The sequence below is a fragment of the Barbus barbus genome, assembly GCF_936440315.1.
Source record: "Barbus barbus genome assembly, chromosome: 24".
Lineage (NCBI taxonomy): Eukaryota > Metazoa > Chordata > Actinopteri > Cypriniformes > Cyprinidae > Barbus > Barbus barbus.
The window spans coordinates 11,175,076-11,191,677 of record NC_136752.1 but is presented as its reverse complement, the minus strand read 5'-3'; the positions used below and the strand labels follow the sequence as shown (position 1 = coordinate 11,191,677).

The window sequence follows — 16,602 nt, the reverse complement described above, 5'->3', positions numbered from 1 at the left end:
ATTACAACTATAATAGTATCTTAATTAACAGTAACAGTATGCTAAACAAACACTGGTAATTTGGAAATGTTGTTCTATTTAATTGTAGGTAAATTTGTGACGTGTTATGGCTATGCGAGGTCTCGTGCTAATAAGCAGTGAGGGGGATCAGCTGATCCGAGAGCTGTCTGTTTGTGTACAGTTTACAGTCCCCCTGAAGCTGAATTCAGATCAGCACTTAGAGGGGTTTAGAGAAGCTCTCTCTACCTCATGTGCTCAATCCCTCCTCCTGTAAGGCAGCCAGAGGATCTCACATAGTAAAATGGCTGAAAAGCAGAAACACGAAGGCAGGGTAAAGATAGGGCACTACATCCTCGGAGACACCCTGGGAGTCGGGACATTTGGAAAAGTGAAGAGTTAAGTCAATTCATTTACTATACGTGTTTGAATGTTGTGTGGAATGGAAGCACGAACGTATGTTTTAGTGCTGAACTTGCCGGCGGACGTTGTGCGCAATTTACGTAGCATATATTGCGTAGAAAGCACCTCCGCTATCGTCCTCCAGGCGCAAAGAGTGCGTATGCTGTTAGTGAATACGACGCAGAGCTGGAAATTCTTTCAGCACCACAGTAGACGCTACACTTCAATCTTGTTTAGTATAACAACATTTGGGAAACTATCTCGTATTTTGGTAATATTTAGGGCTCACGTAATTACGCCTTCTTAATATTTGGAATTTTACGAATTTTAATGCGTTGTCATCCTCCCTGAAGTGCGACCAGTCATTGAGCTGCGCTCTTTGACATGTTATTTGCATAATTTCCAGCACCCAAATTGTTTAATCTTTAAAACGTTTGTCTCAAACGTATATTGTTCTGATTACTGTAAAAGCAGCACCGGGATACATGTTGTAGTTAGTATATTTTACCTGCAGTGCCGCTTTGACCTTGCAGTCATTTTCTATTCTAAGCGCGTGTGGGAATGACCTTTCGCACGAGTAACACCCGGTCCTGGGCATTATTAAAGTAAAACTTTGTTTTATAAAACGTTATGCGTCGCATTAAAATACATGTTCGCATTAATAACGTCTTATAATCTGTGCACATAAAACTACTGACGCACTGTGCGTTATTTCACCTCAAGAAAAACAAATGCAGTGTTTTCAAACCTACTAAGATGCCTACAGCACGTTTGCCCGTGCAGCATTTTTAGTCAATATGACTCGTATTCAAGTATCTCAATGGCCCTTGCTCAGCTGCTACAGGAACCCAGGTGTCTGACAAGCTTCAGGCCCCCTGCAGAATCATATTCCCTTCTTGCCCCAATGCAAATCTATAGAGCACAACAGAGCCCATCATCTTTTTTAGTGGCCTTGGTTACAGAAGTGCTCTTCCCATTGGGGGAAAAGTCTGTTTAAGAGTTAAAAGCCATAAACCAAAAGTAGCAGCCACAAGTTGAATCAAAACATTTAAATTTGCAATTGAAGTTAAAGCAATATTTAAAAATAAGAAAAAATACACAAGGAAAAATGCATACTTAATAGATTATAGAATAGAATGAGGAAGAATGGCAATAAAAAACATTTTTATATTAAGTTTATATAAATTTTTACTACAGGCATATACATATATGTGTATATATATATATATATATATATATATATATATATATATATATATAAGAAAAGTTAAGTCAATTGCACTGAGAAAACAGTTGCATATAATATATATATATATTAGGGATGTTATGATATTATCAATATCGTAATATCACGATGTCTCAATATTATCGTGGTCACACGACATATGAAATGATAGGTCTAAATAAAACAATAGCAAAAATAATATACCTATGAAATATTGAAAATTTTATAGTGCAATTGCTTTACAATATATAGCTATTACTGTCATTGTTGTTGTTATTATTATTATTACTGGTATATTATAATTTTTTGGCTTCCTAAAGCACCAGGGTAGACAGTATATCACAAATAAAAAGAGGGTTGAGTCCCATTTAAAGTTCAGGTACAAGTCAGTTCACTTCTTTTCTGAAGTTTTCTTAAGATCATAGGTTGGAGCTCTTAATTTTGAACTCTCAAAGTGCGTTAGATAGAATAATTTAACTTTAAAATGTACAACATTTTATTTTTTTCGAATTCTTCATTTGTCTTCTTTTTCAATTTTTTTATATAATTACATATATTTTTTATTATTATTTTTATTTTATATAATTTTTTATTATATATTTTTTTTTGGTTGCAAAAATATTGCAAAATTTTACCAAAAATTCTGAGAGCGTAGGGAAACACTTTGTCATTTGAAGTGCATCATGGGAGTGGGTGGGCACTAAAGTTTGTTTTGGCGCAGTTTCCTTGTTTCTCTTCTCTGATAGGTGGAAAATTCTCTGCAGAATCATCATGGGTAATGTAGATTTTCACCAGATATGGACCCTTTTTACATTTTTAGTGATTCTCAGAAGCAGAAGTCTTGAGTAATTTTCTATAGTGATAAATGGAAACTATAAAATATCTTTTTTGTTCTGTCATTTACTCCAATTGCAATAGAATAAAAAATTATGTCACTCCCAAATGCCAAAGTAGTAAAACACAAAATATAGTGTTAAAATGTACATTCATTAAAAAAAAAGTTACTATCAGGGGAAACGTGAAACAGAAAGTGTCCATTCTGTGCTTTTTACATTTTAAAAATACGTTTAGATATGTGGCCCAAAGAACTCTCAGTTGGCACATTCAGTGCTTTATTAGAAATCCTGTAACATTTTATATTCAGCTATAAATATTCAAATTTGCATTCCCTGTTCAGTTTTTCAGTTAGCTTACAAGCGAACCTATTAGTGTTACCTCTAGGGGTGTCCAATCCTGCTCCTGGAGGGCTAATGTCCTGCTCAGTTTAGCTCCAGCACACTTGTCTGGACGTTTCTGGTAATCCTGAAGTCCTTGATTAGCTGGTTCAAGTGTGTTTAATTAGGACTGAAGCTAAACTCTGCAGGATAGCTGCCATTCAGGAGCAGGATTGGACACACTGCTTCTAGCTGATTAAGCTAGGTTAGCATACCGCTAACTGATTAACATTCCTAGGCTAGTATATGCTTAAGTGTTTACACTATCACTATATGCAATATTTGTGCTATATATTGAGGGTACTTGGCTATTTTGATTAAGAAGTAAACTATACATATGCAAGGTATTTTTGAACAGGTATAATAAACAGCAAGAGAACCTTTTCTAGCAACTGTGCTGAGTTGAGAGGTCAGCTATTTTCTTTCAAATACACAGATGTTTTTGTTTGGCCATCAATGGATAAAGATGCTCTTTGCATTCAGATAATGAAGATACAAAGTCTAGTATTGCTGTCTAGGTAGACAGCACACTTTTTGAATTTTGAGACAAATCCAAAGTCTAACATTTGCAAAAGCAGATTGAAGAGTTTGCATTATTCATCAGTCACCAAGTGTCCTTGAGGAGACTAAGGCTAAAGAATTGTATCATGGTGGGAAATCTAACAGCCTTACTAGGCTTCACATCATGAGATCCCATGATTGGGGTTTAAGTGCACTCATGTGAAACGCACACAAGCTAACAAATAATCCACCATAATACTGAAAACTGTTTATTACCAGTTTAAAAACGATTTCTTCCTTGTCTTTAAAGACTGAGGGCCCTGCAGTGAGGTGTGTTATATGAAAATAGCAACTTAAACTCCCTCCATACTGCAAGCCTAGGGTGTCAGTGTACTTAAATATCCACAGGGGAAGCAGATTTGTTTGCAAGAGACCCTTCAACTGTGAGTAGACATGTAGACTGTGGGTGCAAGTCTTATCAACTGACTTCTCATTCATTATTTCAGTCATGTAGTTCAGGCAGTGAATGTAGTATCGGAAATTACTCATAAATTGACAAAAAAATGCATATGCTTCCACAAAGATGTTAAGCATCACAACATTTTAACATTGATAATAATTAAAAATGTTTCTTGAGCACTGATATTATATGTACGGAAATTCAGCTTTAATAAATTGCATTTTTAAAATTTAATAGATATTTTAAATTATATTAGATATAAAAACAGTAGCATTAAATTGTAGCATTTTATCCCACAATAATACTATTTTTACTGTATTTTTTTTATTAAATAAACTGGTAAGCATGAAAGACTTATTTTAAAAACATCAAAAAATCTTACCAATCTCAAACTTTTAAGTTATATAAAATATATTAAACATGAAATATATTACATTTATTTATTTAACCAGCAATTATTTTTAACAAACAAATGCAGTTTTGTGAGCTTATGAAAAAAAAGGAGTAGGTCAGAGAGTAATTATTATAATTAAAGAACAATATCAGTTTATGGGAGGTCTTCGCAAATATGTGAATGAGTGTGTGTATGTGTGTGTGGATGCCCACCTTTGCCATTTTGTAGAAATATCTTGCTTGTTACAATAATGTGCAGGACTGATAATATATCAAATCAAACAAATTTGGGTATTTGCTTTTATAATGTTGCTGAGCAGTATCTAATACTATATAAGCAATTGCCTTAAGGCTAGTATACGAAAGTCCAAACTCAGAGTAGATCAGGTTTTGTTTGTTTGAATGGAGGGCTCAGACCTGAAATGAAAGTCTCCTCTCTTTCTTTGTTGTCTTAGAAGGTTTGTGTTGGAGGTCGCTGGCCCACAGCGCTGATGCTTGCTTTCTTTGGAATAAAACTTATCTTTCATCAGCTGTGTTTACAACACCAAACTGCTGGTGATGGTATTTCAGCTGAGTCTTCACTGATGTGTGTATGTTTGGCCAACAGTTGGAGAGCACCAGTTAACAGGACATAAAGTTGCCGTGAAGATCCTCAACAGGCAGAAGATCCGCAGTCTTGATGTCGTGGGGAAAATCAAAAGAGAGATTCAGAACCTTAAGCTCTTCAGACATCCACATATCATCAAGCTGTGAGTCAATCACACTTAAAAAAAAACAATCAATAGAAACAAGAAAAATCATTTTTACACTAGGGTAACTGACGACTTAAGCTTCTTAAAGATTTTAAGAAGCTTTATGTTTTTTCACTGCAATTTCAGGAGACTTTAATACGGTGCACTTACAACTTAAGGAGTATTACAAGGATCATTACACACACTAACATTATGTACTTGATGTGTGTCAATTTATCTGCGTCAACTTCACTAATGACAAAGATTTGATGAGTAATTCTGTTTTTTTTGTGGGCAAATACTTTAAAAGCGATTTGAATGAAGATGTCAGAACAGATTTCTTGTCCCTCTGTGGTTAGACATGTGCGAGTAATTGATTTTAATGAGTCCTACTGAAAAGACCTGCTTACATTTCCATGCTGGTCCAGTCTGGTGTGTGCTGAAAGCTGCAATTATGTTCTAGCTGCACAGTTCAAAACAAGCATTTACTGAAACTGAGCTGCAAAACTGGCTTGTTCTGAAATTATGAAATCAGGATATTACAATGATTTCCGAAGGATCATAAGACACTGAAGACTGGAGTAATGATGCTGAAAATTCAGCTTTGCCATCACAGGCAATTAATCGCATCCACAATAAACGTTTTTGTTTAGGCTAATATATGTGTCGTTTATTATGAATATATAAATACACACACATACAACATATATTTTGAAAATAGTTACATGTATTTACATGTATATATTTATATTCATATAATAATAATAATAAATATATACATGTATGTGTGTGTATTTATATATATATATATATATATATATATATATATATACATAATAAATATACACAGTACACACACATATAGTATGTAAACAAAAACTTATTTTGGATGCGATTAATTGTTTGTCACCACTAATTAAAATAGAAAACAGTCATTTTAAATGGTACAATATTACTGTATTTTATCAAGTAAATGCAGTCTTGGTGAGCATAAGACTTTCAAAAATATGTATATAAACAAATGATGAATTCCAAACAGGCGGTGTGTAATCACACTGGACATCAAACTATGGGTTGTGAAAATGTCACTCTCAGAGAGAGAGGGTGGAAAATGGCTATATAAAAAGTAAAATATATGTTCTACATCCAGTCGTGTTACTAATATTAGTGCATCTCAGCACACAGCCTTGTATAAATGTATAACATCTTTAAAGTAGTGATGGGCATATTTCAAATGATATTAGATATAAGAAAATGTTGTTTTAAATTGTAGCATTTTTTCCACAATATTGTTGTTTTTACTTTATTTTTGATCAAATAAATACAGTCTTGGTTAGCATAAAATATTTATTTTTAAAACACTAATAAATCTTATTATTCCCAAACATTTAATAGTTATATAAAATATCTTTACATATATTTATTAAATATTAAATGTTATTAAATATATAGTTGGATAATAAGGCACAGGTGAACGCAGAGGAAACAGGAACAAGACAGAACTACAAACTAAAAGTCACATAACAAAAGTGTAAAGACAACAAAATGCATTTAAATTTTACATTTGGAGGAAATGTGTAGAATGTCTTTCAGCTACATTTTATGCGTTACATTTCTTGTTCGGCACATTGGCTCATTTCAGGATTGTTCTTATCAGAAGTTAAGGAGATAGTGACAGCATAATCTTTTTATCTACTCATGTCTCAATCTCTCACTCTACTTCTTCTCCACTCTCACTTATCCCCCCTGTTTCTAATCATAATGCAATCGGTGTGCTATTGTATTCTGGACACATTCCATATTGAGCCCCTGCTGTGCTTCTGTGCTGCGTGTCTCTGTGTATTTGCTGTTTTATTGCAATGTGTTCTGTTCTCTTCTTTTATCATTCTAATTCGGTGATTGGATTCTGTAAAATTACATTATGTTTATTTAAAATCACATCAGGTATCAGGACTCTTTGAGTATTCTCCATATTAAACCCCTTTGAGGAATACAGGCCTTGTCCTTCTCTACTGCTGTTTGAAAGGCTGTCTCCCATTACAAGGGCTCTTCTGTTGAATATAAACAGGAACAACAACAAAGCAGACTGCTAGTAGGTGTCCCTGCAGAAATTATGATCAGCATTTCTGACCTTTATCAACATTTCTGTTTCTAAGAACTGCAGCGTAAAACTCCTGCTGATGGTCATGCTTATGATCTTGTATTGTTATCCAATATATTTGAGTTATAAGAGATGTTTTCATAGAGTAAGCCTGGCCTTATTATTATTATTATTATTATTATTACAAATGCTGTTAAATATATGCATATAATTTTACAGATTTTCAAAATTTTAAATTGTATTATAAGCATCATATTGCAACTTATGTGTCAGCATTAAATTAAATTAAAAATTTATTATTAATTAATAATTATATTAATTACTGAAATAATTGTAACTTAAAATTTAATATAGCAACATATATATATATAATTATTATTATTATTAGCAACGCATTTGTTATATGTCAGCAAATAATTAAATTAAATTAAATTAATAAATAATTTCTTAGGTTTTTACATAATAGCTGGAAAGTATATGACTATAATGTTTAACTCCATGACAGCTATAAAATTTAAAACGTAAAAATAAATAAATAAATATAAACTCATTTTTGCTGCAAAACAATGGCATAGAGTTTTCATCTAATTTATCAAATCAAGATCACATATAAAATATAACATTTAAATCAAAAGAATTTTCACCAATATTGTGTTGCATATCACAGGAGTCTTTTCAGTGTGCAAGGTATAAAAACACATACATATGATCAAGAGTGTCCTTTGGGCCATTGGCAATCCTTATTGTTGAGCTTTGTATTGTTGTATGTTGAAAGCATCAACATTAAAGCCTCTTGTTGAGTTTCTGTGGTCTTTTCTCTGGTGTGTTGCAGGTATCAGGTGATCAGCACTCCCACAGACTTCTTCATGGTGATGGAATATGTGTCTGGAGGGGAACTCTTTGATTATATTTGTAAGCATGGAAGGGTAAGAATCATCTGTCGAGCTTATACAAGTAAAGTCAGCTGCAGGCTAACAGGCTCTTAGATTCATGGGAAAGGCCAGTGACTTTCTCACATTGTGTACAAAGCTGCATGCCATACTTGCTTTAGAAAATGACTGAACATCACAATTAATTCTCAAACTAGCATTCAATTATGGAAACATGACTTTCCCATTAATAAATATGGCTTATTTTTTTTTGTGTTGGTCACCTAATAACCCAAAGCTGCTTTATGAGCCTTGGGACTTTTTACTTGTTTTTGTGGCTCGAGTCTGGATTTGAGCATGGATTAACCTTTGAGTCTTCCAAACCTGTTGGGGTTATGGGGATCCAGCTTATCCAAACAGCAGCTGATCCAGTGAAGTGTTCGTGGGAAGGGTCAGGGAGTTCATCCATAGTCTTTGTGTTATCTGGGTTGCCTACAATGGTACAACCTGACGGTTCATATTGCAGGACTTGTTTAGTTTGCACGCACAAACACACAGCTGACTATGGTGAAATTTGATCGGAAGCTTTTTATTTTTAGAGTATTAATTCATCAATACTTAACCAACTTTTTGAATTATGTTTTGATGACATGATGTCCTTGGATATAAGAATAATTCAGAATAATTACTGCCATATAAAAAGAGATCCAGTTTACCTGAATGTGACCTAAGATGATAACGATCCAGACATATGTAGAAATAGAATATTTTGTTAATGAAAATACCTACCTAAGATTGGAACTACCTGTACTGATACTCTCTCTCTCACTCTGTCTCTCTCTCTCTCTATATATATATATTAGTGCTGTCAAACAATTAATCGCATCCAAAAAATGATGATTGAAATTAATACGCCTGCAAAACCTGCTATATCACATTCAACATATTTTCAACATAATTTTTCTAGACGTAATAATATTAAGAAATCACAAGTTCCTTAAATTTATTAAATTGTCATTTTGAAATATTATTAACAATATAAAAGTTATTCTTGCTATTACTTTAGGAAAGTATCAGGAAATTATAGAGACTTGCCATGTGTCAAATACAATACATACAGCTTAAACCCACAGAGAACAAAATAGTTGTTTGTAGGAGAATGTTTTATATAGTAATCTCTCTGTTGTGTCTCTCATGTGCAGGTGGAGGACACAGAGGCGAGACGTCTTTTCCATCAGATCATCTCAGCGGTAGATTACTGCCACAGACACATGGTGGTGCACAGAGACCTCAAGCCTGAAAATGTACTGCTGGATGGCAACATGAATGCCAAGATCGCTGACTTTGGTACACACACACACACACACACACACACACACACACACACGGAAAGCTAATGTTGTGCAGACTGTGAGGGATAGTTGCCAAGCAACCGGCTGCAGTTTTGCTGCACGTCCACTCATGTTTGTATGAGGCATGGTGTTTGATTATCCACAGAAGAGCACAGACAGAAAAGAGGCAAAGAGAAAAATACATTAATCTGCCCTGCAGCTAGATGTGTTGAGCTACTCCACATATACAGTGCGGTCCAAATGTTCGAGACCACTAGTGAAAATGTTTCAATTTTGAAATCTCCATTTAATTTAATACTTTTTTTTTAATTACAATTCCCAGATTGTCAAATATTGTTTGGGTTTCAGTCTATTTATGCCCGCCTTGAAATACATTTTATTTACTTGTATGAGTGGTTTTTGCCAATCAAACTGTCTGTGTTAAATATATTCGTATGGGGTTGCTTGTCAGGTCTGTCAAACATGATGTCAGATGGAGAGTTCCTGAGAACGAGCTGCGGATCACCAAACTACGCTGCACCAGAGGTCATCTCAGGAAGGTGAGATCTGATTATAGTCAACCAGCTCATGTACATACAAAAAGTGTTGATATGTGCTATACTTAAAGGAACAGCCCACCCAAAAATAAAAATTTACTGCTAATTTACTCACCCTCAAGCCAGCCAAAATATAGATGAGATTATTTCTTCATTTATACAGATTTGGACCATATTTTTTTAATTACTTGCATGACTTGCTCACAAAATGGATTATCTGTAGTGAATGATTGCGGTCAGAATAAGAGTACAAACAGCTGATAAAAAAAACTATTCACACGACTCCAGTCATTAATTTATAACTTATGAAGTGAAAAGCTGTGCGTTTTTAATAATCAATCAACTTTTTAACTTTAAACCATTGCTTCCGGCTGAACTACATATCCTCTATGCATGGTTTCTCGTCTGAATCAGGAGAGAAATATGCATAGATTAAGCACTGTTTACAAGCACAAACAGTCCAAAACACTTCTAAACAGATATGAGATAACAACAGGGGATGGACTTTTTCACCAGAGGAAGTGCTATTATGGTATTTTGGCCAGAAATGATGAACACCAAGATAATGGATTTGTTTTTCACAAAAACTCAGTTTTTCACTTCACAAGATGTTAATTGCTGGATTGGAGTGGTGTGGATTACTTGTGGATTATTGTGATGTTTTTATTAGCTGTTTGAACTTCTGATGGCACCCATTCACTACAGAGGATTAATCGGTGAGCAAGGGATGTAATGCTAGATGGTCTGCGGTTAAATCAATTGTAAGAAATTTTCATTTTTGGGTGAACTATTCTTTTAATTCTGATAGTCAAAGGTCTGGCTTGTCGTACCAGCAGTCCAGCAAACCATAGCTAGCTGTGTGCTTTGTAGTATGGACTGCATGGATACACTGCACATAAATATTAAATCAGGCCTTCATACATTTTTTTATGTAAAACTGATTGTGTTCTTGTTCTTTACATTGCTGGAAACTTTAGCTTCATTCAGACTGATAGACATGTAGTAGCACACATACTCACTCAGTGACGTGTATGTTTTGTTTCAGGCTGTATGCTGGTCCAGAGGTGGACATCTGGAGCTGTGGTGTCATTCTCTATGCACTGCTCTGTGGGACTCTGCCGTTTGATGATGAGCACGTGCCCACACTCTTCAAAAAGATCCGTGGAGGGGTCTTCTACATCCCAGAATACCTCAACCGCTCAGTGGCCAATCTACTTATGCTCATGTTGCAAGTGGACCCACTGAAGAGAGCTACTATCAAAGACATCAGGTTATTAGATATAACACTTCATGAACTTATTTTTTAAGGGGTCATAAACTGCCTTTTTACTGTGTACTGTTCTCTGAGGTCTCCTTATAATGTTATCAAGATTATTACATAAAAAAAACAATTTCGGCTATTTTCTGTCCTGTTTTTCAACCCCCCTCATAAGAACGCTCTGTTTGAATTAGCCGTGGCAGTGATTGTAGACTCAGAAGTAAACAGCCACTAATATAATTGGCTATCAGAAAATTTTTTTTTTAAATGTTTGACTGCCTAAATCCTTCACAGATGGATGCATAAATATTCAGTACATATCAGACATATCATACCAAACATACATATCAAGGTGGGCTGTATGTATATATATGTACACACACACACACAGAGGTGGCCAAAATAATTTTTATGTATGCATACACATACAGTGGCGGCCAAAATGTTATGTGTGTATGTATATATATATATATATATATAATTTGTTTAATATGTAAAAAGTTTTAGTACATAAATAAATTTTATATACAAATTATATATAAATAATTTATTTATATATGTACTAAAACATATTAAAATGTTTTAGTACATAAATAAATATGTAAATAAAATGTCATGACATCCATGAACATATTTGTTGTTTCGAGTTTTTAATCAATTCATTATTGAATATTCAATATTTTACCAATACTTGAATTAGGGCTGGTAAAAATATGTATTTTATGTTTAACTTGAACTTTTTAACTAAAACTTAAAAGTTATATAAATAATAAAACAAAAATCTAACATAAATAATACTTAATAATTCTTCAAATCCAAACAGAAATGTTGTGCAATTAGTAGTGTAATAAATACACTATTAATGCAGTAGTATTTTAGTGTATTTTACAGTATTTGTATTTTCTTCCCTCCTGTATGACAGAGAGGATGAGTGGTTTAAGCAGGACCTTCCTTGCTACCTCTTCCCTGAGGACCCCTCGTACGACGCCACAGTGGTGGACGAGGAGGCCGTGCGCGAGGTGTGTGAGAAGTTTGAGTGCACTGAAGCCGAAGTACTGAGCAGCCTCTACAGCGGAGACCCTCAGGACCAGCTGGCCGTGGCATACCACCTCATCATCGACAACCGCCGCATCATGAATCAGGCCAGCGAGTTCTACCTGGCCTCCAGTCCCCCAACCGGCTCCTTCATGGAGGAGGGCATGCCTCTGCCACCAGGGGTCAAACCTCACCCCGAAAGGATGCCCCCGCTCATGGCCGACAGCCCGAAGGCACGGTGCCCTCTGGACGCCCTCAACACCACCCGACCCAAACCACTGGCGGTAAAGAAAGCAAAATGGCACCTGGGCATACGGAGCCAGAGCAAACCCTACGACATCATGGCTGAGGTTTATCGGGCCATGAAACAGCTGGAGTATGAATGGAAAGTGAGTGGCACACATAGGTATTCTTGTTTGACTAGTGAGAATATACACTCTTAAAAATAAAGGTGCTTCACGATGCCATAGAAGAACCTTTTTGTCTGAATGGTTCCATAAAGAACCTTTAAGATCTGAAGAAACTTTCTGTTTCACAAAAGGTTCTTTGTGGCGAAAGAAGGTTCTTCAGATTATAAAAAGGTAAGGAAGAGATGGTTCTTCAAATAACCTTTTACTGAATGGTTCTTTGTGGAACCAAAAATGGTTCTTCTATGGCATCGCTGTAAATAACCTCTTGAAGCACCTTTATTTTTAAGAGTGTAGATGTGTTATTGTATCGGTTGTGGTGGGATTTAGGTGGTGAACCCCTATCACCTGAGAGTGCGCCGGAAGAATCCTGTCACTGGGAATTTTGTGAAGATGAGTCTGCAGCTCTACCAGGTGGACAATCGTAGCTACCTGCTCGACTTCAAGAGCATTGATGGTGAGCATCAATCACTTTTTGATGCCAAGAACCCCAAAAAATTATGATGTCCTTGCTGAAATAAAATGGTAGTTATTTATTTTCCTGCACAGAGATCTACTTTTACTGTACAAGAAAAGTAGTACGATATTATAAAATGTATTAATGTATTAACTAATTAGATTAAGTTTAACAGTATATTTCCACAGAGAAACAGAAATAATACTCCTATTTTGTAAAAATAGACTTTAAAATTCTCTGTTTTAATGTGAAAAAATATTTCCATTTTTGACAATTTTACACTTTTTAAAAAATATTTGCATTATATATATTCATATTAAAATGCACTAGAGACAAATCGTTGGCATTTACTATTTCAGTAGAAGATCTGCTCCTTTGTCTCTTTTGTCACCTGTTTAAAAATCCTAGTTATTCCTCTATCCTAGATGCATTGAGCTCATGTGGGCTATGTAGGGTTAATCCAGCCTGTTAGTCCTCACAATATCTCTCTAATAAAATCTAAAAAGTCTTTTGCTCACTTTCAGATGATATGATCGAGCACAAGTCAGGGTCGTCGACTCCCCAGCGCTCTGGCTCTACAGCCGGCCTTCATCGCCCGCGCCTCAGCATCGACTCTGCGACCGTGGCTGTTGAGATGCCCCAGCTGAGCAGCTCTCTGCCGGGCTCTCTGACCGGGAGCACACCTCTGCTGGCTCCGCGCCAGGGCAGCCACACCATGGACTTCTTCGAAATGTGTGCCAGCCTCATCACTACCCTGGCTCGCTGAGACCCTCGCACACCATCATCTGATGGTCTTTACCTCTTTAGAGTCAAAAGGTGAAGGGTTAAGGGTTGTGATTTTTGGAGTTGGGGTGCTTTTATGTCAGTCCCACTGTAGCGGCACAAACCTACGGTGCCCTAAAGAGTTTTTGGACTGACCTACAAATGTACGAAAGTCATTGCATTAGTTAACTAATAAAAATATCAAAGCCATCAGCCAACAAGTAATGAAAAATGTTCTATCATCACTGAATCATGCCTCATTTTATATAATTACATAATTTAGATTTATATATGTGACCCTGGACCACAAAAAGGGTCATAAGGGTCATTTTAAATTGAGATTTATACATCTTCTGAAAGCTGAATAAATTTGTTTTCCATTGATGTGTGGTTTGTTAGGACAATATTTGGCTGAGATAAAAATATTTGAATATCTGGAATCTGAGGAAGCAAAAAAATGTAAATACTGAGAAAATCATCTTTAAAGTTGTCCAAATTAAGTTTTTAGCAATGCATATTATTGATCAAAAATTAAGTTATGATATATGTAAGGTAAGACATTTACAAAATATCTTCATGGAACATGATCTTTACATAATAACTTAATGATCTTTGGCATAAAAGAAAAATGGATCATTTTGACCCATACAATGTATTGTTGGCTATTGCTACAAATATACCCCAGCGACTTAAGACTGGTTTTGTTGTCCAGGGTCACATATTTCAAAATAATGTACTGTAAGACATTGCTTCGGTTTTAACTAAAATAATTACATATTATTAATATTATTATTAATTTTAATTCTTACTAAGTTATAAATTATAAATTATATTCCATTGATGTTTGACAATCAGATCTTTTTTTTTTTTTTACATAATATGCAATTTTTAACTGCATTGTTTTGTTATTTTATACTTACCTTGGATCTTCTTTTAATTTTTTTAATCTAATGCAATGACATTCATTCTGTCCAAAACCTTTTTAGGGCCACTTTAGCCAGAGGTTCTCCTCAATATCATAAGTTTAAATAATTGAAAAACTATAAACATCTGATTTTATATAAACATTTTATTTTACAATATGTATTATACAGTATATTTATATTCTCATATCAATCACTTGAGTTGTATAGTTTAGCTATTGATTGCAATGACATACCAAAAATAGGTTTATACATACAGAGCAAAGATTATTATTTAATTATTTTAGAGATTCTTGCTTATTTTTCAGTCATATTATTTAAGTGGTAATTTATGGAGTGAATTACTTGAGTGTTCTGGGTTTGGCTTGCAGCCTCCAGAGAGCGTTTATCAAAGAGCAGTGTAAATGCTGTTGCTGAATGTCACAGTGAATCTCTGATGATACACGCCATCTGCAGTGGAAAAGCCTGACCGTGACCTAGCTGTGTCTGTCTCAGAGGCCTTGCTTACCACATGGGCTGTGCTGCTGCCATAGAAAGACAAATATGCTGGATGAAGGCAGGCAGACCAGCCAAGAGCTTCAATGTTGTGACTTGATATGGCTAAAATGCAAACAGCGAAGAATAGATACGGATAATGTGCCAGTCATTTTGTTGAGCCTTTAATTAGACAGCCTTAAAATATTCCTAATGCTTGAGATTACAGACAGCTTGAAAGACCTTATTAAAGCATTCATCCTGAATGACACCTTCAGCATTATTACATTTATTTATTCGATTTTAATACTATATTAAAAAGTATTTTATGAATGATCTGACAAAATTGAAAAAAAAATATTATATTACAATGTTTATGTATTCAAATATATGTATTTAGCAATCAAAATGTGATATATGCAGTATGCATTATTAAAGGATTTAGCTCAAAATTATTTGTTTATATCTATTATATATCAATTTAATTTCTATATCTGATACACTACCAGTCAATAGTTTGGGATAGGTAAGATTTTTTTAAGGATTTTGAATGTCTCTCCTGCTTTTCAACGCTGCATTTATTTGATCAAAAATACATTACAAAATAGTAAAATATTACTACAATTTAACCTATGTTTTCTATGTGGAATATATTGCAAAATGTAATTTATTTCTGTGATGCAAAGGTGAATTTTTAGCAGTCATCATTCATCAAGGATGTATTAAATTGATCAAAAGTGACAGTAAAGACATAATTATTAATGTATAAGACATTATAATCTTACTAAAGATGTCTATTTGAACTTACTATATATCAAAAAATCCTGAACAGTAAAATATATCACAGTTTCCACAAAAATATGAAGCAGCACATCTGTTTTCAACATTGATTATAACGTTTTGTGCATTTCTGATGAATCAGAATCCATCGTAGCATCACAGAAATAAATGACATTTAGCAATGTATTCACATAGAAAACAGTTATTTTAATTTGTAATATTTCACAATTTTTACTGTATTTTGGATCAAATAAATGCAGCCATTCAAAGAGAAGAGACATTCAAAAATCAAAAAAAAAATCTGTATCAATCCCAAACTTTTGACTGGTAGCATATTGAAGTAGACATTATATTGGTGGTGTGTATCTGATGAGAACATATAAAGTGACCCAAGCCAAGAGCATTTAGAAGAGCGTGTCACATGATGACCCCCTTCCCCGGGATGCCTTAAATAGATTGTGAACTTTCTTGTTTCTAATCGAATATGCTTTAACATGTTTATGCGTGTGGTTGTTTGTATGGAGTAGATACAATGTATTTATTAGTTACACATATTTATTCTTATTTAAGCTCACCTTTGAAGTGTTACTTGTGAACGAACAACATAAGGAGGAGGATTTCCGTTAGGATTCAGAAAGTGGGTTTGTTGTAGTTGTCTTTGTGCCAACGTGTATGAACGGACAACTACAACACAGCCAGCCAGGAAACAGCAGTGGAAGATGACT

General features: G+C 34.6%; 1 protein-coding gene across 1 annotated transcript; it reads left to right on the top strand.

The window, feature by feature from the left end:
* Window positions 1-207: 207 nt before the first annotated feature.
* Window positions 208-15,439, top strand: prkaa2 (protein kinase, AMP-activated, alpha 2 catalytic subunit). Its single transcript, XM_079376034.1, has 9 exons — window positions 208-395; window positions 4,800-4,941; window positions 7,857-7,950; window positions 9,096-9,240; window positions 9,697-9,784; window positions 10,827-11,051; window positions 11,962-12,463; window positions 12,812-12,938; window positions 13,463-15,439. The coding sequence occupies exons 1-9, from the start codon at window positions 302-304 to the stop codon at window positions 13,702-13,704; spliced, it is 1,659 nt and encodes a 552-aa protein (XP_079232160.1). The 5' UTR covers window positions 208-301; the 3' UTR covers window positions 13,705-15,439.
* The last annotated feature ends 1,163 nt before the right edge of the window (window positions 15,440-16,602 follow it).

Bases quoted from the DNA above. Each gene is read 5' to 3' on its own strand.
- prkaa2 (XM_079376034.1), top strand. From the start codon at position 302: ATGGCTGAAAAGCAGAAACACGAAGGCAGGGTAAAGATAGGGCACTAC. The intron at 7,951-9,095 runs GTAAGAATCATC...TCTCATGTGCAG, and splicing joins ATATTTGTAAGCATGGAAGG to GTGGAGGACACAGAGGCGAG. The intron at 11,052-11,961 runs GTTATTAGATAT...CCTGTATGACAG, and splicing joins GCTACTATCAAAGACATCAG to AGAGGATGAGTGGTTTAAGC.